The sequence below is a fragment of the Dermochelys coriacea genome, chromosome 5, assembly GCF_009764565.3.
Source record: "Dermochelys coriacea isolate rDerCor1 chromosome 5, rDerCor1.pri.v4, whole genome shotgun sequence".
Lineage (NCBI taxonomy): Eukaryota > Metazoa > Chordata > Testudines > Dermochelyidae > Dermochelys > Dermochelys coriacea.
The window spans coordinates 53,101,668-53,128,035 of record NC_050072.1 but is presented as its reverse complement, the minus strand read 5'-3'; the positions used below and the strand labels follow the sequence as shown (position 1 = coordinate 53,128,035).

At 41.0% G+C, this 26,368-nt stretch overlaps 1 protein-coding gene and 1 long non-coding RNA gene across 8 annotated transcripts in view; one reads left to right on the top strand and one right to left on the bottom strand.

The window, feature by feature from the left end:
* ATG10 (autophagy related 10) overlaps positions 1-20,020 on the bottom strand; it is a 162,465-nt gene extending 142,445 nt beyond the window's left edge. For 3 of the 7 annotated variants that reach the window (XR_006281435.1, XR_006281436.1, XM_043514724.1), the window contains exons 1-3: positions 16,529-16,603; positions 15,781-15,906; positions 10,496-10,609 (exon numbers count right to left, since the gene is read on the bottom strand). Coding sequence is in view for 1 of the 7 variants with exons in the window: in XM_043514724.1 (XP_043370659.1) it covers positions 10,496-10,609; positions 15,781-15,906; positions 16,529-16,588 (300 nt within the window). In the remaining 6 variants the exon portion in view is untranslated. Of the gene's footprint in view, positions 1-10,495; positions 10,610-15,780; positions 15,907-16,528; positions 16,604-18,298; positions 18,437-18,989; positions 19,126-19,960 lie in introns of those variants that run through there. The other 4 variants (XR_006281438.1, XR_006281439.1, XR_006281440.1 and 1 more) reach the window with 3 other exon arrangements.
* LOC122460248 lies at positions 18,565-25,981 on the top strand. Its single transcript, XR_006281442.1, has 4 exons — positions 18,565-18,805; positions 18,883-19,269; positions 20,218-20,337; positions 21,956-25,981. It is a non-coding gene; the product is annotated as an uncharacterized LOC122460248 (long non-coding RNA).
* The last annotated feature ends 387 nt before the right edge of the window (positions 25,982-26,368 follow it).

Sequence of the window (26,368 nt, the reverse complement as noted above, 5' to 3'; positions counted from 1 at the left end):
TTATCTACCATAACCTTTGAGTAGTTTTCTGAGTCACTGCTTTCCAAAATACAGTCTTCAATCCTCCAAGTGTGACCTGTAATCTTGGGGTGAAATCCTGACCCCAGTCAAGTCAGCGGCAAAACTACCATTGACTTTAATGGGGGCAAAATTTCACCCTAGTTCCTAGATGTATTCCTTGCATTTACTTGTTAGAAAGTAAACTTTCTATTTGTACAGTAAGCTAAAATAGTTGATCAAATTATTTGATCTATTTCCTAGTATAGGACTAATGAGATTAGCACCTTTCTCTTCTTGTTAATTTTGGCAATTGTATCCATCCTGATAACTGATTCAATACAGATACACTGCATATTCTTGTAAAGTGGTGTGTATTAATACATTTTATATTTATGTAAAAACAGTTATAGTACAGTATGTTTGAGCAAATTAAAACAAGTAGAAAAATAGTTTAGTTTCTCTGCAATTTCAATATTGTCTTTGAGTGCCTCATTTATACCATTTTCCCCTATCATAGAACACCAATTGACTCATGCAACATCCTCTTACTTCTGATGTGCTTTAATTTTTTTTTTAATTCAATTACTTTAAATGCAACTTACACTCATGTAATGGTCACGTTTTATTACATTTCCTTTTATCAGCAATTTGCTCTTCAAATTTCCTCTTAATTTCCATTTTGCCTACCAAAAGTGAAGTTCTATTTTATTAGCATCCCTTGCACTGGATTCCCATTATTTAGAGGATGCCTTTATGGACTGAATATATTCTTGTACCCTGCCATGTAACCATAGTGGTTAGTTGCCTTTTTGCTTTGTTGTTCTGGGCTGTGCATAATTTCTGTTCCTCTAATAAGGTATTTACTAGCCTCCTTGTTGATTCTATGGACTTCCTTTCAGGGTTGTGTTTTTTTGTTTTTTTTTTGTGTTACTGAAGTTTAGCATTACAATTAATCCCTATGAGTCCATCTAAATTATATTATGGACACAGTTACTGTAGTTAGTGGCTGCACCACACACACTTCCTGAACAAACCCCTGTGTGTTATTCAGGACTAACTCCAGAGAAGCCAGACAGAGCCATTCCAAGAAGCAACTCTGTTATCAAAACATTGTTTCTACAAACTAGTTCCTGAGGCATTGTTCAATCAGTTTATATTTGAGATTTTGAAGTCACTATTAATGTCTAGAAGGCTGTGTTGCCTCCATGATCTTTCTCAACACTCTAAATGTATCAACTAGGACTGGTCCATCCACCTACACAGAAAAGTGACAATAGGACAGGTAAAGAGTTGCTATAAGAGAAACAGATGGAGAGGATCAGGAACTAGAAACTGTATGAACATAAACCTCATCATGAAAATACAGATACGATAGTGGACATCCAGTACAGGAATCTAGATCTGAATAGCAATGGCTAAGATACATAAAGGAATCAAGAATTATAACATTCAAAAACCAGTCGGAGAACACTTCAATCTCTTTGGTCACTCAATTACAGATCTAAAAGTTGCAATTCTTCAAGAAAAAAACAGACTCCAACGAAAGACTGCTGAATTGGAATTAATTTGCAAACTGGATACAATTAACTTAGGCTTGAATAAAGACTGGGAGTGGATGGGTCATTACACAAAGTAAAACTACTTCCCCATGTTTATTTCCCCCACCCGTCTGTTCCTCAGACGTTCTTGTCAACTGCTGGAAATGACCCACCTTAATTATCACCCCAAAGGGTTTTTCCCCCCGCTCTCCTGCTGGTAATAGCTCACCTTAAGTGATCACTCTTGTTACAGTTTGTATGATAACACCCATTGTTTCATGTTCTCTACGTATGTAAATCTCCCCACTGTATTTTCCACTGAATGCATCCGATGAAGTGAGCTGTAGCTCACAAAAGCTTATGCTCAAATAAATTTGTTAGTCTCTAAGGTGCCACAAGTACTCCTTTTCTTTTTGCGAATACAGATTAACATGGCTACTACTCTGAAACATTTATCAGACTGTCACAATTTGTCATGGATTCTGCTTTTTTTTTTTTTTTTTTAAAAGCTATAACTGCTGAATAGTTCTCTGTGGAGCACCGTTAGCTTTCAAATATAAAAAAGGTTTTAGTCCTTATGATGATAAAAAGTTCCAAACATAAACATGTAACTAATGTAGTGCTGCCTTAAGTGTTGCCAACAAATAGTTCTTCTGCAAAAAAATTTCTTTATAAAGAGATGTTTAGAGATGACAGATCTATAAAACCATATAACTTATTTACTGAAAACATCCTATATATTTTATGGAATTTTCCTATTTGACTAATGTTTTAGCACAATTTTTTAAATAAACCTCATTTGAAAAAAGTCATGACTTATTTTTCCATTTAAGACTAAAGAAAAGACTAAGGTGCCACAAGTACTCCTTTTTCTTTTTGCGAATTCAGACTAACACGGCTGCTACTCTGAAGCCATTTAAGACTGACTTCTTCATTTTTACCAAAAGGGTGACAACTAGCCTTAGTGATAAGAATAAGAGTAGTTAAGGCAGCAACAAAATCTTCTAGAACAGTAGTGAGTGACTTCAACATCTCAGGTATGAAATGATGGAACATCGCACCAGGGTGTGGATTAGTTTACTAGAGCAGATTTGTCCTCCTGCTTTTTTCCCTTTGCAACAGCCATTTCTGCCTTCCCCCTTACTGTTAGATAGATATATATATAGATATATATATATATAGTTTCAATGGTCCATGCAGATTTCATTGTTTAACACCTGACTGCTCTCTCCATTTTCTACTTAAAATAATTTGGTTAGCAACCTGGTTTCTTTTGGTTTAGATGGAGAGTATCCATTCTGTAAGGGTCTCTTGTCCTAAAATGTTATCCAAATCTGTTAAACTTAAATCCTTCTTCTCTACACCCTCTTCTCTTCCATGCATTGGGAGTCTCTATTCCCCTGTATAGACCTCTGGAATTAGAAGTTCTAAACTTATGCATTCTTTCTGATAATCTTAATTTCATCTTTGAGAACCTCTTCTGAATTTCTCTCATTTCTACTAACATGAACCATGATCAAAGACTCCATCCCAACACTTATTAAAATATCACCTATATGCATTTTAGCAAATGACCTGATGACTCTCACAGTAATCAACCCAGATATTTATATTCCTGATGTTAGCATCCCACCATAGCCCGTTTACTAGATCCCAAGTCAGCAATCACCTCACGTCACAGATTTTAGGCACTTCACCCTCACATCAATCAAAGTAAATGATGTATATTTTGAGGAATGTTTTAGTTTACTATTTTTTTAAATATAAGTAGCACTGTTACAAATTAAGTGTTTTTAAACACAGGTAATAAGACATACAGAATCTTAAGGCATTTTAAATATTACATATTAAGATCCTGAAATAATATGTTGCTTGATATCTAGGGCCATGTTTTAGGACATTAAAAATTTAGCTCTATTAAACCCCGCCTTTTTATTTTCCCTTGTCAATCTCTCTAGAACTGGTGTTTCTCTTGAGAGTTAGACTCCATAGTTTTAAGTGGTGCTGATTCAAAACACTTGCTCAAAGGGAGTTAATTTATTGCAATAAAAAAGTACCAAGAATTTGGCACAATAGTCAGTTTCTGTTAAAAAGTAACTCAGTACATAAACAGTGATGGGTTAACTGAGGTCAGGATTGCAAGAGATAACTAAAGAACATCAGTCGGTAGCAAATGCTGTTAGCACTCATTTTCAAAAATTTATCTAAAGTAAATTTAAAATGCTTCAGTTGTCATTCAGATATCGTATGTCATTTGCTTGTGGGTATGACCTATCAAGCAATATATAATGCAATAATGTTGACTGTGTTGGAGACTAATTTATGCCAAATCTAGATGTCATGACAATGGGCACATACCAGTCACTAAACAGACTGAAAAAAATAACAATATAAAAAACCCTCCTCTCAGACGGGCTATCTGTATCAGAGTATCTGGAGAAAAGACGAATGTGCTAGTGAAAAGGCTGAAGGTAGGGTGACCAGATGACTGTCCTGATTCCTGACCCATGCACGCCATTTGTCCCGATATTCCGGCTTTGGTTTGGTTTTGGGGTTTTGTGTGTGTGTGTGTGTGTGTGTGTGTGTGTGTTTTGTTTTTTTTTTGGTTTTTTGCTTTGGCAACTCTGCTCAGGCCGCTTCCCTCCCACCCCCCATGTATCCCAATATTTTGTCCGTTTCATCTGGTCACCCTAGCTGAAGGTATGATACAGGTAAAAGATCAGACTATATTAAGGCATGTCAGTCAGTCCAACGTAGTATACAATATAATGAACATACATAAATGATTTTGTATACGAGAAGGTTACTCACCCTGTACAGTAACTGAGGTTGAGATGGTTGTCCCTGTGGGTGCTCAACTTTTGGTAAATTTGCACCCCTGCACTTGTAATCAGATTTTAAGTAACAGAGCCTGATTGGGTCACACATGCGATGTCCCCATCTCACACCATCTCAGGCGGTTACATAGCACTGTGCGGCCAACCTTCCCTTGGTTCCTTCTCTACCGCATTGGTGAGAAAAAACTCTGAAGTAGAAGGGAGAAGAGAGGGTAGTGGAGCACCATCAAGGACAACTATCTCTAAGAACCTCAGTTACTCACCCTGTGCAGTAACTTCTTCGAGGGGAGTGTCCCTGTGGGTGCTCCACTTTAGGGGATTGTAGAGCAGTGGCCCTTGGTGAAAGGGAAGGGCTCCAGAGTTGCAGTCTTGGCGAACAATAAAACTGCAAGTCCCAGTAGAGCATCTGATGACAAGTGCTGCTCTATGGAATAGTGCTGTGTGAACGTATGGGCTGACACCTAGGTTGCTGCTTTGCAGATGTCCATAATAGGCACATTGTTGAGGAAGGCTATCCATGTACAGAGTGCTCAGGTGCCCAGTGGGGGTTGTAGCTGTTGATGGGAATAACTAAAGTTAATGCAGTTGGAGATCCATTTCAACAGCCTTTGTTTGGATATGGCGTCTTTCTTGCATCTTTCTGTGATGGAAAGAAATAACTTTGGTAACTTTCTGAAAGACTGTCCTTTCAATGTAAAAAGCTAAAGCCCTTTGGAGATCCAGGGTATGAAGCATTGCTTCTCACTTGTTTCCATTAGGTTTTGGGAAGAATGATGGGAGATGGATGGGTTGATTCAAATGGAATGATGAAACAATTTTAGGTAGGAATTTGGGATGTGGTTTTAGGGTAACTTTGTTTTTGAAAAATGTGTATGAGGCACGTGCCACGAGGGCCTCCAGTTCTCCTTTCCACCGGGTAGATGTGATAGCGACCAGAAAGTCCACCTTCACTGAAAGATGGAGAAGTGAACATGTTGCTTGTGGCTCAAAAGACACACCCCCTTCTCCCCCCGCCAGTAAGGCATTGCAGCACCAGATCCCATGATAGAGTATGGGCTCGTATTGCAGGATAAAGGTTACGAAGACCCTTTTAGTGGTAGGGTGGGCAAAGATCATTGTCCACTTTGTGGTGGAACGCTGTCATTCCTGTGCTCTGTTTGAGCTCATTGAGAGACCAGATTTCTTGAGTTCCAACATGTAATCCAATACATCGATAAAGGAGAGGTAGTTGCTATTATTTTCCTACTCTGGCACCATGTATGGAATCTCTTCCATTTGCACAAGTAGATATATCATGTAGTAGACCTTCTGCTGTTTTAAAGAATGTCCTTTACTTCCTCTGAACAGATCATTTAATTGTCTCGGAACCATGGAGTTGCCATGCCTTCAGGTGGAGTCTTGCCAGGTTCAGGTGGTAGACCTGGCCCGCATCCTGAGACAGGAGATGAGGTAGAAGTGGAAGAGTGGGTGGTGGGCACACAGCCATCTTCAACAGATAAGGAAACCAACATTTTTCTGGGCCACATGGGGGCTATCAAGATGACTCTGTAGTTGTCGATTCTTATTTTGTATGACCCTGGCTAGGAGAGGGGGCAGGAGAAAAGCGTACAGTAGATGTGCATTTCTCCTCCATTTGAGGAGAAAAGTATCGCCTAGAGAATGGGGTCCAAGTCCTGCTCTGAAGCAGAAACATGGGCACTTTGCATTCTAGACTGTCGCAAAGAGGTCTATACTTGGAAACCCCCAGTGTCTAAATATGTTCTGTCGTACCCTGGTGTTCATTTACCACTCATGGTGCTGGGAAAGCTTTCTGCTCAGTGACTCTGCAGTGGTGTTTTGGCATCCTGGTAGGCAGGAGGCTGAGATGATGTTGTGGCAGATGCACCAGTTCCATAGTAGCATGGCTTCTGTGCACAGGGAGTGTGACCATGCCCCTACTTGGTGGTTTATATAAAACATACCAGTGATATTGTCCATCAGCACCTTTATGCCCTTGTCCCTGATCATGGGTAGGAAGTGTAAGCATGCTTTACGAACTGCTCACAGTTCCAGTAGATTAACATGTAATGTTGAGTCCAATGGGGACCAGAGGCCTTGGATCGTGTGGTTGTGCAGGTGCCCCTTGAACCTAACAAAGTATTGTGAATATCTTCAATGGAGAAGTCTCTGTAAAGGAAACTCCTGTGCAAACGTTACGTGGTTGAGTCCACCAACGTAGAGAATTTTTTACTTTGGCATTGTAAGACACTTGTTTATACTGTCTGTGTGGAATATACTGTCCTAAGCCAGCCCTGAAGGCATCACATATGCAGTCTGGTGTGTTTGATAAATGTCGATTCTGACATATGGCCTAACAGTTGGGAGTAGGTCCTGGCCAATGTCTGTGGGCAGGCTTGCGTTATAGCAATTAGGTTGACTACAGTGGAAGCTACAGCCTCTCTGCCCAGATTTACCAGAGGATCAAGGTAGGCCCCAATGAACTCCAGTCTCTGCACAGGTATGAATGTTGGGATGGGTTTTTGTTTGTGGGGTTTTTTTTTGTTCATTTATTTGTACATGTAGCTGTATCTTTTCAGTAGCTGCTACGGCCCCTTCTTGAATTGAGGCTTTAAGTAAGCACTCCTCATCCAGATAGGGGAATATTATGACACCTTGTCTGCAGAGGTGAGCTGCCACCACCGCAAGAACTTTTGAGAATCACCTTGGAGCCATAGATAAGCTGACAGGGAGTACTTTAGAGTGGAAACTATCTGTTCCCAGAGCAAATCTGAGAAACCACCTATGTGAGGGATGTATCGTGTGGAAATATGCATCATGGAGGTCAAGGGCCGAGAACCAATCCCCTCGTTCTAATGCTGGAATTATTGTTGCTAGCATGACCATCCTGAATCGCTGGGTCTTCCTGAATTTGTTGAGTCTTCTTAAGTTGAGAATGGGATTCCATCCTCTGGGTTTTTTTTTTTCCCCTGGGTTAGAAAATATGGCAGTAGAAACCCTTCCCTCTGCATTGTGTTGGTTCTGGTTCTACTACGCCTAGGCATACGAGATGAGTTTACCTCCTATCACAGCAGGTCTTCATAAGAAGGGCCCCTAAAGAGGAATGGAGAGAGAGGGTGGGGAGGGGGGAATGGAGGTAAATTGGATGGAATAGCCAGTCCCAATTTCTAATACCCATTGTCCAGCAATAGAAAAAGTGGAAGGTGTCTGTTCCTTGACCAAACCCTCAAAACTGTTTAGAGGGAGGCTGTTGACAGTGAGGGCTGAGAAGGGAGTGGACTCTGCCTTACAGGTCTCTGCCTCCACCTTTGCAGGCCATATTGCCTCTGAGGTTGGGTGTAGGGCACAGATCTAGATCTTTGTGTCAAGTAATATTTCCACTGTTCATTCTTTTGTGTAGGTGTGTATATGCCCAAGGATCTCAGAGTTGCCTTGGAGTCCTTCAATGTGTGAAGGAACTCCTCTGTTTTGGCTGCAAACAGGTTGGGACCTTTGAACGGGAGATCATCCACAGTTCATTTTCCTCTTTGGGGAAAACCTGAGAGGCAAAGCTAGGAAGCTTGTTGCATTACTATGGCCATGACAATGGAGTGTGCTGCCGTGTCTGCGGAGTCCAGTGAAGCTTGTAAAGTTGTGCAAGCTAGAAGTTGACCCTTGTATATGAAAGCTTTAAATTGTTCCTCTTTGTCTGCAGGTGAAGGAAGCATGATAGCTTCATCTGGAGAGGAGAATGGAAAAATTGGCAGCTGAGGTGACTTCTCCAGTTCCTCAACTGTTTCTTCTGGAGGTTCAGAGGGTGATGGAGAATGCCTTGACCTCTCCTTGTGTGTACTGGGAGGCTTAGGATAGTGTTGGCGATAGGTCTCACACTGCCCATAGATCTCAGTAAGGCCACTGTGGTGGGAATGGCATTAGTGGCAGCATCCATAGGTGTATGTATCATCCTTGAGTTTCAGATCTGGGGTGGTATTCATGTTTCTCTAGTGGACCTGGTCTGGTAGCTGTATGGATAGGCAAGGAGTGATGAGAGGAGTAGATTTCCTCTTCCTTAATCATCCTTGTCCCTGGATAAAGGAGGAGCTGATCTGGGTAGTGTGGTAAGTTGGCATGGTATCGAGCTTGCTGGAGTAAGGCCAGTACCAAGGAGTGGAGATTCCGGTGCTGAGGAGACTAAAGTCTTCATGTCAGAGAAATTGCTGTGGTACCGAGAGCATCGGTACTGAGGAGGGTGTTGTCGGTAGTACCAGTCCCTTAACCATGGTTGCCGGTGCCAAGGATCATGCACTATACACTGTGGACGCAGAAGTTGGTGCCATAAACTGTAGCACTGCTGCACTGCTCAGTGACGCATATTTGAGCAGCTCCAGCGGTACGGAGGCAAGGCTGGTAGGTTTCCTTTTTGTGCTTTTTTTCTGAGCCAGCTCACTTAGGGTCTTTGGCTCACATAGTACTCGACAGTCCCACTACCTCCGAGGTGGACTCTCGGTGCAGTCAGTACCAATGGGGGCTGATGGGTCAGGGAATGTCCCTTTTTGAAAAGGTTCCCAAGAAGAGGAGGTCAGACCCAGTTTCTTTGTCGGAGTGCTCCTTCCTCTAAGAGAATGGTGGGGAACCTCTGTCAGACACCACCATTGGAGACTAGTGCCCTGGAGGGGGTCCGTGATCCCAGATTGGATGCTAGGCACAGACTTCCATCATGAGGAATTTTAGCTGTAGGTCCCTTGCTTTCCTGGCACAGGCCTTCAGATTGTAGCAGTGGGAACATTTATGTGGAATGTGTGTCTCACCAAGGCAGCAGACACACTCTGAATGCCCATCAGAAACTGGGATTGGCAAGTGAGGTAACATTTAAAATTCAGGGAGCCAGGTATGCCCCTTTGAATAGGACCCTCCCTCATGGGAGAAATAACTATACTACAGTAACGGGTATCCTAATAACAAACTTAAATTCCTAAGATAAGAAAAATTTTAAAGAAATGAGGGAGAGACAGAGCAATTAACTAGTACTTTAAAGTTAAAGCTGGACTAAATATAAAGATCACAAGTGCTGCCAATTGCTCCATCTCAAGCAAGGGGCAGTAGAGAAGGAAGGTTAAGAGGGTTGGTCACTCAGCGTGAAGCAGCATGAGACAGGGACAGCACATGTGCGACCCAACTAGGCACTACTACTAAAAATATGATTACAAGTGCAGGGGTGCAGATTTACCTAAAGTGGAGCACCCACAGGGGCACTCCTCAAAAAAGAACCCTGGTTTATGATTGGCTGAAAATAGTTATGAAACAAGACTATAAGTTTCTATTGTGTAGCTCCTGATTGGTAAACAATACTAAAGTCTGGAGAAATGTCAAATCAGATCACGTATTTAAATAAATTCATTCTGAGCTCAGTGAAAAATGAGGAATCAACTTTACTTTCGCTTTTTAAAAGTTAATTTAGGGGGGAAAAAGCACTATACACAGTAAAAGCTTTGTTATCCGGCATGTTGGGAGGGGCGGAATGGAGGGTGCCAGTTAACTGGAATTTTTGACTAAGTTATATGGAGGGAGGGAGTTTGGGTGCAGTTGGTAAAGCGCCAGATAACACAGCTTTTACTGTATAAGAAATTGATGCCACAATGGAAGTGATTTCTCTCTCAAAGATTTTCAAAAATATTCACAATTCATATATTTCAGTAAATATCAATTTACTGTTCCTCAAGGTAACTGACCTCCATATTTTGCCTTGATTAATATTTATCTCTTAGGTAAGAGAATCTTGATCGTGTGGTGGTTTTTGTTTTGTTTTTTAAAGTCAGTATTTCCTTAATATTGGTATATCATGGTACAAATAAGTACTGTCCTTCCATGATGAGGCTGTGAGTGTGTATTAAGCCTTGAAGCCACTCTGTTTCCTCCCCAATTCATGTATAAACTGGAAGGAAGAGGATAAGATTTTACATGAAGACTGTTCAAACTCACTAATCGTTCAAGGCCTGAATAGTCTCACGACATGCTAGTATACCAGGTACCAAAGTGAGTTTTGTTGTTTTGTTTTTTTCTAAACAACGATAGAAAACATTTTGCTCATAGTTTATTTTTATACAAAAGTTTTAAAGGCAAATCAATACAGAAAGCTGTATTTACCTCAACATGTGCCAGTGTTTGCTCATCACTCTCCTTAGTGCTGTCCTTGAAAATTGAGGTATTTCCATTTTTCATTTGGAAGTGTGTTTTACTCATATAACCATCAGGAAAGTCCTGTGCTCAGAAAATACAAACCAAAAACATTTTCAGTATTCATTTAAATCTGCAAAGTTCTAACTGCTACCACCATTCTACAGAATAAATAAAACACAGAATTCTGGCACCAATGCTTGGCATAATGAAGTTCTGAACCTGCTGGTAGAGGGTCCTAACTGCACTAATCTTCAGTATCCTCTGATGGCCAGTTCGGAGCAATTCTAACTGCTTTCTAATGCTAACTACCCCACTAATTAAAATAAAATACAATACAGCTGCTAAGATAATGCATCAGTGCTAGATATCTGTGTACCAGAAGGGGTGCCACAAGGGAGCTATTGGAAAACATTGTATTGAGGTCTGGAAGAGTTGAGCAGCTGCGGGCATAGGTGGAAGGTCTCAAGAATTGGGAAATAGTGCGTAGGAGACAGACAGAGCAACATAGTCCAAGTCATTTTTAGTATCTGACACCAAACTTTTTTTTCCCCAGGAACAAAATCTTAAGAAGACTATGCCAACAAAATGGCATGAACTATGTACAAATCAACTCCAGGTGGGGAAATTGTCCCATTTGCACAAGGTGGGCCTAATGTGTATTGGATGAAAATAGAATCTTCACAGAATTGGAGTGTTGTTGACATTAAAAAACACTAACTATTAATGTTCTTAAAACTGCATCAGAGAGGAATGCCTGAAGCCCACTATCAGTGAAGCCCTTGAATGCTCATTAAAACCTAGATTTTAATCTAAACCCTTTTGCATATAAAACGGCAGTTAGATAAAGGACAGTTTCATAATATTAAGATAACATCTATAAAAACAGTGACAACAGAACAGGGGTTGCTTGTTAAATTAAACAAGACACTTAGCATCTCTCTCTACTGAAGGTTTCTGCCGAACGTAGCTACATGATGTAGTCAGTGCAAACCCATAGGCTAGATAAGGTGTACTGGTAAGAGAGAGCTCACACCAATACTATCTACCTGCATGAAATCCCAGGTTATGTCTCACCAATTCATGCCCTATTTTGCACTGGTGCAGTACATCTGTAGTAAGGGCTTGTACCTGCATACCTACAACCATGTAGTAACACCAAAACAAATTTCCCTAATCTCAACAAACCCCAGGGTTAATTTGGATTTTTCCCTCTTGGATTGCATAACCTCTCACACAGAAGGTCAGAACTGGGGGGGTCAGGTGACCAAATTAACCCTAAACACGCTTTCATTTTGATCATTCGGATCATTAATCTTCATCTATCATCTTTTTTCATTTAAACCACATACAAGCATGATGCAAGTACTTTACAATATACGGGCATTTACACCACTTCCTTGTACAGGGACCACTGCAGAGCTGCACTTCTCCATAAGGGGCATTCAAGAGGAGAGTTTGCCTCAGAAAAGCACCGTTTCTGCAAGTGCACACACCTCTGGTGTGCAGAACAGCAATCTGCTCCATCCTTTAAGAGAGAACAGCCTGGGCCTCAGACTTGAGGAAGATGGCCATGATGACCCTTCCTAGACTTCATTCCCTTTGTACCACAGGTATTGTGAAGGGTCCTTGCACAACTGCACAAGATTGGAGAAAGACTTTTGGTGGGTTTCTTCACACCCTAATATACATCCTTTAAATGAGTTTGTCAATTAGAAATAAGATGGGAGAACATGTTAATAATGGATTGCTGGAAAAAGCACATGCTGAAAGGCAGCAAAAATGCATGGAGAACAATAAATAGCATCTGCATGCTATGGACTTATTTCTGAAAGGAAAAATAAATTGGGGTTTTATTAGCTGTTTAATTACATTTTATTTTAGACAAACACAGAAAGCATATGTGCAACATGTGATGTAAAAGGATTCCATTCAAAACAGTCTCTGAACAAAACTCATTAATGTAGCATTAAATTGCTTGACAAAGCTGCAAATTTAACTATAATTTAACTCTTTGCTTAATCTACCATTTCTGACACAGTTTAGTTCGTTTATTCTGATCTTTAAATCAACATGTGTTCCATTCTGACACATTCATTCTGTCTTTTTTTTCTATATTACAAAATATATTTAACTGCAGCATCTGTTATGGGCTATTTGTGTACTTTGTTCTTATCAAGTTTCATACCTGAAACAATATGATAATGCTGGAGATATATATAAAAAAACATTTTTAGTAAACTTTTTTTTTAACACTGATAATGTTTTGAGACATTGCCTTGCTCTTAGCTTGTCTTGCTGCCATGCTATATTTGTCTTCCCACTAAATCTCAGTGGGCCAAATTCACTGAGAGTGTGCTTATACATGGGATGTCCCTGATGGCAGAAAGGGCAGCAGCCTCATTTATGAAGTGCCATAAGAGCAATCCAAAAAGTGGACAGAAATGACTGAAAACATAGGCCTGACCTGGATAGCCAGAAAGTCCACTTAAGTGGCTTTCTGGATAATTTTCTATTTGCGGACCTCCTAGAGAGCTGCACCAGGCAATTAAACCTGCCTACACAGGCAGAAAATCTTTGAAGAAGAGGAATGGAAGAAACACCACCTGCCCTCCACAGGGCTGAATTGAGCTCTGGAGCAGGGGTGGGCATGTAATATACACTTCCCTGAACCAGCTTCTCCTGAGTGGGTCTCTGCATACTTCCAAACTCTACAGCCTACATTTTCCCTGGAAGATATATCTATGAAAGCTAGGAATCTGTGGAGTTAGTAATCTCTATTTTATACCAGCAAGGTGGGGGGAAGGCACCCCTTGAAACCACTGGGCATAGGGCACCGAAGAAAGATAAGCATCTCCCATGTTACAGAGCCTCTCTAGAACATATATTTATGTATAAATGAATAAATACATTTGTAGGGATTTTTCTCCTTAAAATAAGGGAAGACAATTCACCTGTAATTAAATTGGCTTATAAATAAGTATAGATCATAATATATTTGGTCACAATAGCTTTTGACATGGTTACTCACGACTACAGGGGAATGAGATTAACCTATTTGCCTACGGAAAAAAATTATAATGAAAGCAAATGCATACATGGCTTTAGCAGAGTAGATGTAATTGTCTAATTTGTGCAATATTCAGTATTACTAACCAAATTCAGCTTCATCGGGTCTATAAGTGATGCACTCCTATACTGCACATGGTAGCTCTCCCTTGATTAGAACAGGTTATAACATATTATGGACCTCACCTTCCACATCTATAAATACAGGGTTTTGCTTAGACCAGGTAAGTTTGACATGATAACCTAATTCATATAAAGTTGGATGTTTTATCATTAACTTAATTTCTACTAAATTCACAAACAGTTCTACAACCCTAATTTATATGAGTAGCCTCACTGACATCAAAGAGACTATTCATGTGAGTATGGAATGCAGGAATGGGCTCCAAGTAAATGACATCAGCAACATTAAGAGTACACCAAACTGTTCATGACACATATATATACTGTGGGGGAGGGGGGGAGGGAAAGGCAACAAAAAACCTGTCTATAACCCATTCTGCTTTGAGACACTCATCTCTTTCAAGGGAAATTTCCTCCCCTGATTATCACTGAATAAATGGATGTTCTCCATGGCCAAGTTTTTATCACAATCTGGAATAACAGAGTCGCCAACTTGGCCCATTTAAAAAAAAAAAAAACCTCCATTTTTATGTGAGAACAAAAAAATCTGTCTATTTCACTATTTTCAGCCAAGCTTCTATTTCACAGAAAGTTCAAACTTTGACCCAAGTATTGAATTCCTGATAGAGGCTCAGAGCATCTTTCTGTTCTGAATAAACTCCTCAGACACAGCCTTGAACTGAAATCTAAGGTTTCAAATGGCTGCCTACATGAAAGGGTGCATTGTAACTCTTGCTAATATTTTCACTTTTAAAAAATGTGATTTAAAGAGAAGTTGCAATTTTATGGCTGAAGCCAGGTTCTTCCTTTTTACCAGAGTCCTGACTTTTTTGCAGTGAGAGTCTTAAATTCTAGTTTATAGGGAGAGTATTGTCACAGATCTACAAGCCTTCAATATATTTTAAAATATTATAAAGATAACTTTAAACATTGCACATGGTTTTCCCCAAAGTTTTAGAAAAGGATGGTGAGGGACTAAGTCATTAAATAGAATTACTGGTCTAGTAATTTGCATTTTTGCATCTTTGCATTTTTAGTTCTGCGTAAAGGGCCAAGGGGGGTGGGTGGGTGTGTGTGTGTGTGAGAGAGAGAGCGAGCAACCTGAGAGATGCTCTAACTCAACAGTTCTCAACCAGTAGGTCGGTGCCCTCTGGGGTGCTGCGAGCAGGTTTCAGGAGATCCTCCAAGCAAGGCTGGCATTAAACTAACTGGGGCCCAGGGCAGAAAGCCACAGCCACCCAGGGCTGAAGTCTGAGCAACTTAGCTTCAGGGGGCCCCCTAACACTGGTCTTGACTTTTATAGGCACAGGTGGACCATGGAGTTTTTATAACATTCTGGGGGAGGGGACGAGGTGGCTCCGAAAGAAAAAGATTAAGAACCTCTGCTCTAACTCATACTCACTGCAAACACCACAAAAGGTCAATAATGCAGCCCCAGCACAGAAGCTGGGAAGAGGGTGGATTAGAAGTTGCTACGCATGCTGTAGCCCACGAGATGTATCTTGTTACCCTTAAGTGATCCACTCATGCCTAACTACCCCAGGTTTAGGTTCTGTATCCAGCAGCGTGGCACAGAATGTTCACACCAGAGAGGAGAATCTGGGCCAGTGTGTTCAGATGTAATTTGCCTTTTTCATTTATAAATCTTTTCCATTAATTACTGAATGGCTCATTTTGATATTTCTACAACAAAGTTAAAAGTAGGTGAAAAAAATGTTCAGACAAGGAAAATGTGTGAGGGCAGAAAAAGAAAACTGGACTGGAGAGGTAACATGGTTGTATGAGACTGGGACTCAGGAGACCTCTATTCTAGTCCCCGTAACCTGCTGTGTGATTTTGGAGAAGTCACTTCACCTCTCGGTGCCTCTCTTTATCCTCCCACCTTGTGTTTGCCGTGTTTATTTAAGTCAAACTCTTCAAGGTGAGAACAGTCTCTCATTATGTGTTTTCACAATGCCTCGCATAATGGGGCATGTATTTGGGGCTTGGTTAGTTTACGAGGCTGTAGGATATGAGGGAAAACCTTACAACGTTTTTATTAAATATCAAACTACTGCCCATACCTTTATACTTTTCCACTCCCAATCATCTCCTATTTGCTGTGAATGTTTAATGAACTCTGCACAATACTGCTTGAATCTATTTTCTTCCAAACAGAAGTCATCTTCAGAATCCAAGTTAAGTGACATCTGCACAGAAAATGGAATGTTAGGATTGGCAACTGCAATGAAAACTAAAAATAATTTGTACTGATTTTTATATATAATATAGTATACAAGCAATTCAACAGTAAAATAACCAGTACATCAACAATTTTAAAGAAATATTTTTGTTTCTTAAACTAAAATAAAGATTTCTTTTATTGTAAGGCCTTTACGGAAGGGACTGTCTTCTTATATGATCCGAATCCTGCACATACTTCCACCCATGAGCAATTTTACAAATATGAGTAGTTCTAGTGAGACCAAACTATCATATAAATTCTAAAGGCAGGCCCTCAACATTTAATAAGGGGGTTTTCCCAAAGAAAGGGCACAGTCCTATAAAATGCTAAGTATCCTGTGAGATGCGAGTGCCCTGAACTCTCATTAACACCAAAAGTGGTTGAGCATTCTTAGCACTTCTCAGGACAACATATTGCAGGACTAGGCCCCAGGGGTCAAAGCCTGGTCCCAAAGAAGTCAAAGGTAAAACTGCTGTAGGTTTCAACAGGACATGAGCAACTAGTGTGCCACTATGGCCACAAAAGCTAATGTGATCCTGGGATGCATAAACTGGGGAATCTTGAATAGGAATAGACTGTTCCTTTACCTCTATATTCGGCACTAGTGTGACCGCTGCTGGAATACTGTGTCCAGTTCTAGTGCTCATAGTTCAAGAAAGATGTTGATAAATTGGAGAGAATTCAGAAAAGAGCCATGAGACCAATTAAAGGATTAGAAAACCTGTCTTATAGTGATAGACTCAAAGAGCTCAATATAGTTAATTTAACAAAGAGACGATTAAAAGGTGACTTGATTACAGACTATAAATCTATTACAAATATCTTATAATGGGATCTTCCGTTAAGCAGAGAAAGGTATACCACAATCCAGTGGCTGGAAGCTGAAGCTAGACAAATTCAGACTGGAAATAAGGCATACATTTTTGACAGTGAGGATAATTATGCACTGGAACAATTTACCAAGGGTTATGGTGGATTTTCTATCACCAACAAATTTTAAATCAAGATTGGATGTTTTTCTAAAAGATCTGCTCTAGGAATTATTTTTGGAAAGTTCTATGGCCTGAGTTATACTCAAGCTTAGAATGGATGATCACAATGGTCCCTTTTGACCTTGAAACCTATAAATCTAGGACCAGGATTTTGCCCTACAGCAACATTGTTTGAACAAAGTTATAAAGAAGTTAAATATTACAACGGTAACTCAAATTAGGAAATAAAGTCAATCTTCAAATTGATATAAATTCCTTGGGACCAGACTGTGGGACAGATTCTCTGCTGGATGTAACAGAGGAGAGATACTGCAAGGGAACAGATTTTGTGTCAGCCCCAGCAGAGATTAAAGCATTCCTCAATGCACTTTAATTAACACTGGCTGGTTATAGCATGCAAGTGCCATCTACCAGTTGCAGATTGCCAGAACACAAGGATTCAACCACACCCTCTCCCCACCCATCTATAGGAGAGGTTTCAAGGAGATGGAGCAGATGCCAGATGCGGAGACGTGGCCAGTTTACAACCCCTTGTAGCACAAAATCTGGCTCTGTGTTTTTATGCTTTCTGTAAGACATCATGGGCCCCTATGGTGCTATATACAAATATTTAATAAATAAATATGTATCTTGTGTCTGGGTAGTAAATGTGGGCTGATGGCCATACCTTCTCATAGAAGGTGCTCATCAGCTAGCAAGATCTACCTCTAAATCACTAAACTCCCACTCTCCCCACATAACAAATGTATTTATATAATTTAAACCACATTATTTTCAATGTGAATGGACCAAACCTTTATCTATATGTTTCATAGACGTGGGAAGAGGAGAGCAAAGGAAAAATATATATGATTAACATGTCAGTGATTCCTAAATTCTCATTCTATTTGATCAAAGATGCAAAACAGCAATTAGTACAAAGCATGTAAAGATCCTGAAGTTCTAATGAACATTTTAAATAGAACTACGTGCTTTAGTAAACATCTAGGGTAGAGTAAGGAATACCCTAGGGCAGAGGCAGAAACGGAAGGGGAGAGAAGAATACAAAGGAGAAGGAAGGGGAAATGAGCCTTTCGAAGCACAGGAAAGGAATTACCCTGCACACAACAAGGTACAAAAACAGGCAGGCACCAAGGGAAATGCACAGACAGGGTCTCAATATCCTCGGGACTCCATCTAGACACAGGATGGGGAGTATACAGGGTGCAATTTATAAACCTGGGGTGGAGGAAATGTCCCGGGGGGGGTGAAGGAATCCCGGGTGAAGTGCATCGTAATCCAGCATGGGGAGGGGGTTCCGCGAGGGATCTCTCGGGACGCGGGGAGGCAGCACACTCGCAGAGCACTACCCACACAGCCACATACCGCTGACAGAACTGCGCCCCTCCGCCGCCTGCTGCCAGTCTCCGGTGGAGACATTCAGCAGCTTCCTTCCCGCCCCCCGCTCCGCAGGGGAACGGCCCGGCTCAAGCACGCATTACAGAGGCAAGGCCAGGGACCCCAACGCAGCCTGCTGCGCATGCGCCCGCGCCCCGCGGCCGTTATGAGCAGCAAGGCAGCGTGCGTGAGTGTCACCTGGCAGCTTCTCCGCGCGGGCGGGGCGCAGCCCCTGACCGCTAGGAGGAGCCTGGCGAGGAGCCCAGCGATTAGGAGGTGTCCGGCAGAGGGGCCCCTCGGGCTGCGCCCCGGCGTCCCCCAGCCAGGCCTTGGCAGGGCCCGGGGGCTGCCGAATGGGGAGAGCCCTGCCCCCTCCGGCACTAGCACCCCCTCGTGCCGGGGGCCGGCGTTAGACACGAGCTGAGGGAGCAACCGCTCGGGCCCTCGCCTCGGCAGCCCTGGGCCCGCCCTCTGGCTGACCCCAAGAGGGAGAAGGTGCCGTGCCCAACTCGCCTTTCCCTAGCGGCAGGACGTGCCGAGCTGCGGGGCGGCCGGGCACAAGGTCAGGCGAGTCCCGCCCAAACCACCTTCCCGCTCCCGGTGGCCTGGGGCCCCCCGGTCACCCCCAGCGTGTGGCGCAATCCGCGAACGCACCGATTGGCCACCCTGCACCGCTCACCTAGGAGCGCGAGGGGCGCTAATAGCGGGTGAAGGCAGAGCGCGCGTCCCTGGTCGCAGCGACCCCGGCGTAGGCTTAGTACCGGGGAGGGGAGGAAGTTCCGCTTAGCGAGGAAACGTGGCCCCGCTATTCCTGCTTCCCCTCAGTCGCTGTGCCCACAAGGCCCAAGCCCTGGTCCCGCGCTTCGGAGGCTCAATGGAGTCAGAGCAGCAGCCGGCAAGTTTAAAGAGCTCTGGCCTGTGACTCGCGCCCAGCCCCATGTGAGCAGCACACAGAATCTGTGAGCCTTTGCACTTATTTTTCGATTATTATATAAGGAGTTTAGTCCTTTTTAAAAAAAAAAAAAAAAAAAAGTGTCATGCAGCCCTGGAAGCTGAATCCTCAGTCAGTTCCCACAACGATTCTCTGAATAAAGGAAGTTTCCCCACATTCGATTATTACTTTCAAGTTCCCACCAGGCTGGCATAAACTGGAAGTAGTGAGCCTACTAGAGGCCAAATGTTCTGTATTCTATTACCACTTAGCTTATCTATCCACAAAAGGAAAAGGAGGACTTGTGGCACCTTAGAGACTAACAAATTTATTTGAGCATAAGCTTTCGTGAGCTACAGCTCACTTCATCGGATGCGTCCGTTGAAGTGAGCTGTAGCTCACGAAAGCTTATGCTCTAATAAATTTGTTAGTCTCTAAGGTGCCACAAGTACTCCTTCTCTTTTTGCGAATACAGATTAACACAGCTGCTACTCTGAAACTTATCTATCCAGTCCTTCATATTTGTGGCATTTAGATATATGGGGCTGGGTAGAGCAGTTTAGCCACCTATAGGCTTGCTGTCTTCTCCCCCACCCTTAATGAATACTACTAAAAGACAGATGGCAAAACTAGAGAATTTGAGTTCAGATTGGATTCACTGCAGCAGCCCAGTAATCCTAGTTTTATTTGAATATTTATAATGATTTATATAGACTTACCTTTCCTACCTCATAACCCCAGAGAGTGAGTGTGTGTTTGTCAGAAAGACTTCCTCTACAGAAAACAAGGGGAGAAATACATGGAGTAAGGGTAGAAGAGATCATCTGAGTATTATCACTTAATATTTCTAAGCATAAACTATTGGTTTGTTGGAAAAATAATTTTAATCATTTATTAATTTTTTCACAGCCTAAGCCAAAGTATATCAGTCATGTACCTTTCTGGGCAAGGACTAACACTTTTTGTTTTCTTTCAGTTTGTGGTTATACAGGGCCTCTCCTAAAACCCATTCAGGTCAATTGGAGTCTCCACTGACTTCAGTGGGCTTTGGATCCGGCCCACAGTTTTACTACTACTACACATTTAGGCCCCACTGGTGAGCCAAAATTCAGGATCTTGTGGGTTATTTCTGTGGGGGGGGGAATTAATGTTGGAAACAGATATTTCTTTGATGCACTATTGTTTACTATCAAAGAATGCACATAGAGTCCTGTTTCCCTAAACATTGTACTAGTCAAAGGACAGGAGACAGTTTCCTTGCTCGCAGTCCCATGCCCCTTTCCAGATACCATTTAGCCCAAAGCTCTCTTAGCTTTTTATCCAAGTCACACTACTAGTGCTTCTGTGGCTGTGCCTAGTGCTGCTTTGCTTCTCTGTGTGCTTCTGTCATGTTTCTGTCTGCATCATTGCACACAGAGCTCCAATGAACAATACCCAGTGAAATCCCTCAGCCCAGCCCACATTGCTCAATTTCTAACTGGCCCTGTTTGGCATCTGTTTTGGGTGGTGTCTCCTATTGTTTCAGCTGTATATTCCATAAAGGAGTTTGACTGTTTCTTATGTTTAACCTGAATGAATGGCAGCCCCCCTCCCCCCGCTTCAATGAGATTTAATTTAACCCTCCGCATTACATTATTTTCGGGACCATGGGTTACTTATTAGAGGGTATATTTTATGCTGTTTCAGGTATCTGTTTTGTTGTTTGGCTATGCTGTTTTGCAATTGTATTTAGAAGTTACGGGTTTTTTGTTAGGTGCTCAGAGGCCTTTGAATTAGAATACTAGAGAAATTATTTTAAAAATGGAGTGTTAACATTTTTCTACAATAGGGTATTACCAAACATGATTAGGCTACACAAACAGGAATACATACAGCACATACAATATTTTAATAGGTTTAAGCAGAACATAAATTGTCAGGTTTACCAGTTTAGCCAAGGATAGTATCATTTTTTTGAAGTTTTATGACCATTATAGAACAATTTCTCACTTTACCTATTTTTCTATCAGCATTGGAAAGTGTATTGCTCATTTTAAGTCCTGCATATGCAAAGGACACTTTGCAGTAGCTAGTTATAATAAAAGGTTTTCCAAGTGAGCTATTTCTAATTTTCTGGATATGGAGACTTGAGAGCGGCCAGAGCTTTTCTGTTAAATATTTTTGAGCCAGACCATTCAATCAGCAGTGCATCGTGGTTCTTATGATTCAATTTCTAGATTTTAGCTGTTGCTAGCCTACTGTTCAAGCATATAGCTTGCTTTGTATTCAAGTATAATTTCCCCTGTTTTTTTTTTGAAAACATTAAGACTCCATAGAAGTCCCTGGTTTCTGCATTAGCTCTCCATAAAGAAATGTATTGTTAAATGAGGGCATTATTTTGGAAAGCCAGTAGCAGTGTGTGTCCTGTCAGGTAGGCTTTAAACATGACTTTATTTTGACCATATACACTGTTTGTTTCTTTTCAAAAGGAGGTTGTGTTGTGTTTACATTTTGAGATTATTGGTGAATGAACACTCATTTTGGGTCAGTGTTAAGGTTATGTTGTGATGAATATGTATTATTCTATTCTTAATTAAAACCATTTGTTTGCAACTATTGATTTCCTTGTTTTTAAGAGCTTGGGTTTTGAAAATGAAGTGATAAGTATGTTATTGTCATTTAGCAACTGTAACTGATCTTTAAGCAAAGCTTTTTTTTTTTCTGAAATGTATTAGGGATGCCATTTTTGGTAAGAAGAAATAACTGTATTTTAAATGGGAGCATGATGAAGTAGAGTACCTCCTTGGAAGCCAGAACTTCTGAAGTCTAGTTCTAGCTCTGATATGGTCTTGCTGAGTTGGTCTAAGCAAGAAACTTAAACCTAAAAATTGTTTTTTATCAAAAGTGGTCTCGAGAGTCCTGATGCTGCATCGTCAGTCAATGGGAGCTTTGCCATTTATTTCAATGAGCATAGGATCAAGTTCTAATTTGGGATGCCAAACTCCTGAAACCCAGGACAAAATTTCCTTATACCCAATTACTATTGACTTCATTTGGAGTTGTAGGGGAGCAGCACCTCTGAAAATCAAGAGTATCCAAAACTGAGGAATTCAAAATTTGTGGCCATTTTTGCAAATATAGGCTTCAGCCTCTCAGTCTCTCAATCTGTAAAACTGAGATAATACTATACCTATCTTACAGAGGCGTTGTCGGGATTTAATGTGTGTATTGAATATGTTGTGCTGTATAATTGTGTATTAAAAAAATTCAATGATTTATTTTATATCCTCCCTCAGGGCTCAGTATCTTACTCATGGTGAGTATCTCACCATTCTTGTCCTGTCAATGAAGGTGGGGTAGTTGAAATATGTGCATCACATATTGCAAAAAAATGCTAACATGAAAACACCAATATTGCCATATTAGTGAAATACTACATAAGAAGTAATGTCTTCTAGTGGATAAGACCTAGTATTTCCTGGCTCAGCCACTGACCAGTCCTGTGACCTTGGACAGATCATTTAATCTTTCTGTACATCTGTCCATCCTTTGTCTTGTCTAGTTAGTGTGTAAGTTCTTCAGGGCAGGGACTGTCTCAAACAATGTGTTTTTGCTTAGCAAAATGGGACCCTCCTCTCACGTTGGCCTCTAGGAGGTCCTGGAATACAAATAATTGCACATTGTTGCAGTTTGTTATTCCATAAATACAGATAACTTCCGGACCGTGAAATATATTAGTGTTGGAAGTTCCATTGCTTGGGATTTTAAAACTCAACTGGACAAAATACTTTAGAGAACAATCCTGCGTCGGTAAAGGGACGGAAAGAATTGTCTGAAAAGTCTTTTCTATTTTTAAGTTATTTGATTCAATCCCAAGAAAAACTTCTTCCAAAAAGCCATCGGTCCATCCAGTAAGTCAGGCAACTCTATTCCAGTAAAGTTCTCGAAAGAAATAATAATGTTATATTTATGAATTGATAGAATTAACATGACAAACTTAATTTCACCAATCCCCCTTAACACGATTCAGATTTTGAGCAATTCGCAGTGGTTGCTAATGCTATTTCTGCTACTTTTTGATTTCTGGTCACTCTTGGTTTCTGATGCTAGGCACTATTGCTAAAGGAAATGGGCTAACAATCTGCTGTTGCCTATACCTGTCTCAGAAGGAAGAGCACCAGAGATTTTCAAAAGTGTTACAACAATGGACTATTGTAATTGAAGCCAAATAAAAATTAATTTATAGTCAAAGAAGAATGCCCTGGTTTTAGACTCACAGGGCTATCATGTGGCACACTTGAAACTAACATAGTACCTGGGAAATATCAAACTCTTTCTTTCTTTGCTGTACTTATACGCACTTAGCTAGCAAATGTGCTTGCTAAAACAACAGTTAAAAAAAGGAAGGACTACATACAGTGAACATCTGCAACAATGAAATGCTGGGCCTAATCCTTCTCTTGTGGAAATATGTCAGCAAATACCCCTCATGACTTGTTGCTTAATTTAAACATCCTTTTAAAATAATAAGGTCCATTGGGACTTGTTTGAATGTCACATAACAGAGAGACAAAATAATAATGTTTTACATCCTTCTCTTTAGGTTACACTATAAAACTTTTCACTTGTAATTCACTGCTGGTAGAATTGGAGAAGTATGGTTTTGAAGATTGCTGTTGTAGATGTAGCCTTTATCAAAGAACTTTGCAAATAACTTTATAATATTATATAATTAATAACTTACCTACTACATCCGTATGAGGTAGGTGAGTGTTTTTCTCTTCATTAGACAGATGGGAAAACAGAGAGAGGTTAAGTGACTTACCCAAGGACACGGCAAATCTGTGTCAGGACAGGGAATGGAACTTGAGTTCTTGGTTCTCATGGCCTGTGCCTAGACCACATTTCTTAATACCGTGTGTATGCCCTTGTGTATTTGGATAGCTCAGAATAGTTTCAAAAGGAAACAACCTGGGAGGTTAGGAAGAAGCATTCCTTATGGGCATTTTATTTCATAACTGCTCACTTCAGGGTTTCTTGCATCTTCATTTGGCTGCTGTTGGAGACAGTATACTGGACTAGATGGATCACTGATGCGATCAAGCGCTTCTTGTATTCTGATATTTTTTGGCAAATTTCCCACAGATAATGGCTGTTTTGGTAGTATCTATTTTACTTTACATTATAATAATCTTTTCTTTCAAACTTTCAAGCCTCTTTCACATATGTTCCACATCATCCTCTTTGTTACATCTCTCACCTTTCTTGCCTGTCTTTCAACATTTTGCACGTTAGACTAATGTAGATTGAATTGGGGCAGGGACTGTGGGTGAAATCCTGGCCCCATAAAAGTCAATAGTAAAACTCCTGTTGACTTCAGTAGATAGAGCCCTGCGCAGATACAAATTTATATCTGCAGATATCAATTGTTATCCATGGAACTGCAGGGGTCTCGGGGGAACCGCAGCGGTGAAAGGAGCAGAATGTGTGGCCGTGCTCCCAGGAGCCAGTACCCCATCCCGGCAGCTCCTCCAGCGTGGCTGTACTACCCCCAGCCCCGCCCACTGGGACGGGCACCAGTCTCACCAGCAACTGTCCTTGGACACGCTCTTATATTCAAGCAGCACGCACACACCCAGATAGGAGACGCAGATAGCTGTGTGGAAGGGACCGGGCCAGGGCTGGGGACGGTACAGCCGTGCCAGAGGAGTTGCCGGTATGGGGTGCTGGCTCCACATTCTGCTCCTTTCACCCCTGTGGTTCCCGGGAGAGCCCTGCGTGGATACCAATTTATATCTGTGGATATAAATTGGTATCCACGCAGGGCTCTATCAGTAGGGTCAGACTTTCTGTGTGTTTATTTCCCTAGACCCATGAAAACATAAGATGCTACATAAAAATTAACAGTTTAAGGCCTCAAAAGGTGATAATATAAAACAGGAAAATTGGATTATGGGGCTCTGACAATAATTAAGAGAGCTCATTTGAAATAAAAAATATATATACACACACAGAGCCATTTTTTTATAATTAGCTTTGAGTAATCATTTTTAAACCTAATAAGATCATAGTCTGCATGAAAAAACAGTATCTCTAGACAGTGGAGCAAAAGTCGCTATAATAGGAGATTGTGTGATGATATCATAAGAGGACACCATTAAGTTCTTTAATAGTCATACATCAAAACCCAAAATAACCAAGATAGCATTGTCAATTTCATTAAAACAAGTAAATCAAAATCTTCTAAGTCAAAATATAATGATGTTTTAAATGATCTCAGCCACATCAGAACTACATATTTGTTGTATTCCCAATGAGTGAGTTACTTAGGCTTACCGGGTCAGATTCTACTCTCATGCACATGGATGTCAGTCCAGAGTAACTTCACAGACTTTCATGAGATTCAGGTTCCTAAGTCACTTTTGAAAATGGGACTTTAACTCCTGTAGTCCATAGGCAGTGGGAAGTATCCATGTAACTAGTTTGAGTGTCCTCCAGTAGCAATTATGTTCTATGTTTTAGTAACTAGCCAGAACAGCTATATAAAATTGCATGTTGTGTATATTAAACACAGTTATTTGGACCCATCATGTCCATGTGTTTTTTTTCATACTATTACACTTGTGTAAAGAGCAAAAAACACAACAGCTCCTAAGTCACTTAGACGCCTTTCAAAATTTAACCCAATAACATTAAAACTTCAGATTGAGTCACACTAGGATCTAGTTTAGAGGGTATAACTCTTCAGTTTGGCATTCTGAAATTATCATTCCACAATTAGAATTACGAAAGCAAAGATGGATGGCTACAAGAGTTAAAGGAGAAGGTGTTTCATTCTTGATTTCTAGAAAGTTTCTTATCCCAAACTGATATACAATGTGATCTTTAGAGAAGATTTTCCCCAATAAAGTAGATGGGGGGGGTTCCAAGAGTGAAGCTGACTATACAAGAAATAGCATACTTGAGCAGAACAATTATCAATCTCATCTGGTATCCTGCCTCTCAGCCTTTGCCAGATGTTTCACAGTGAGGTGAAAAGCCTAATAATGAACCAAATTGTTCAAAGCTAAACTATAGGAGGAGAGTTCTTCCTGAGCTCTGTTCTTCCTAATTCATCATGTGCCTTGATGCATGAGGAATGACAGATC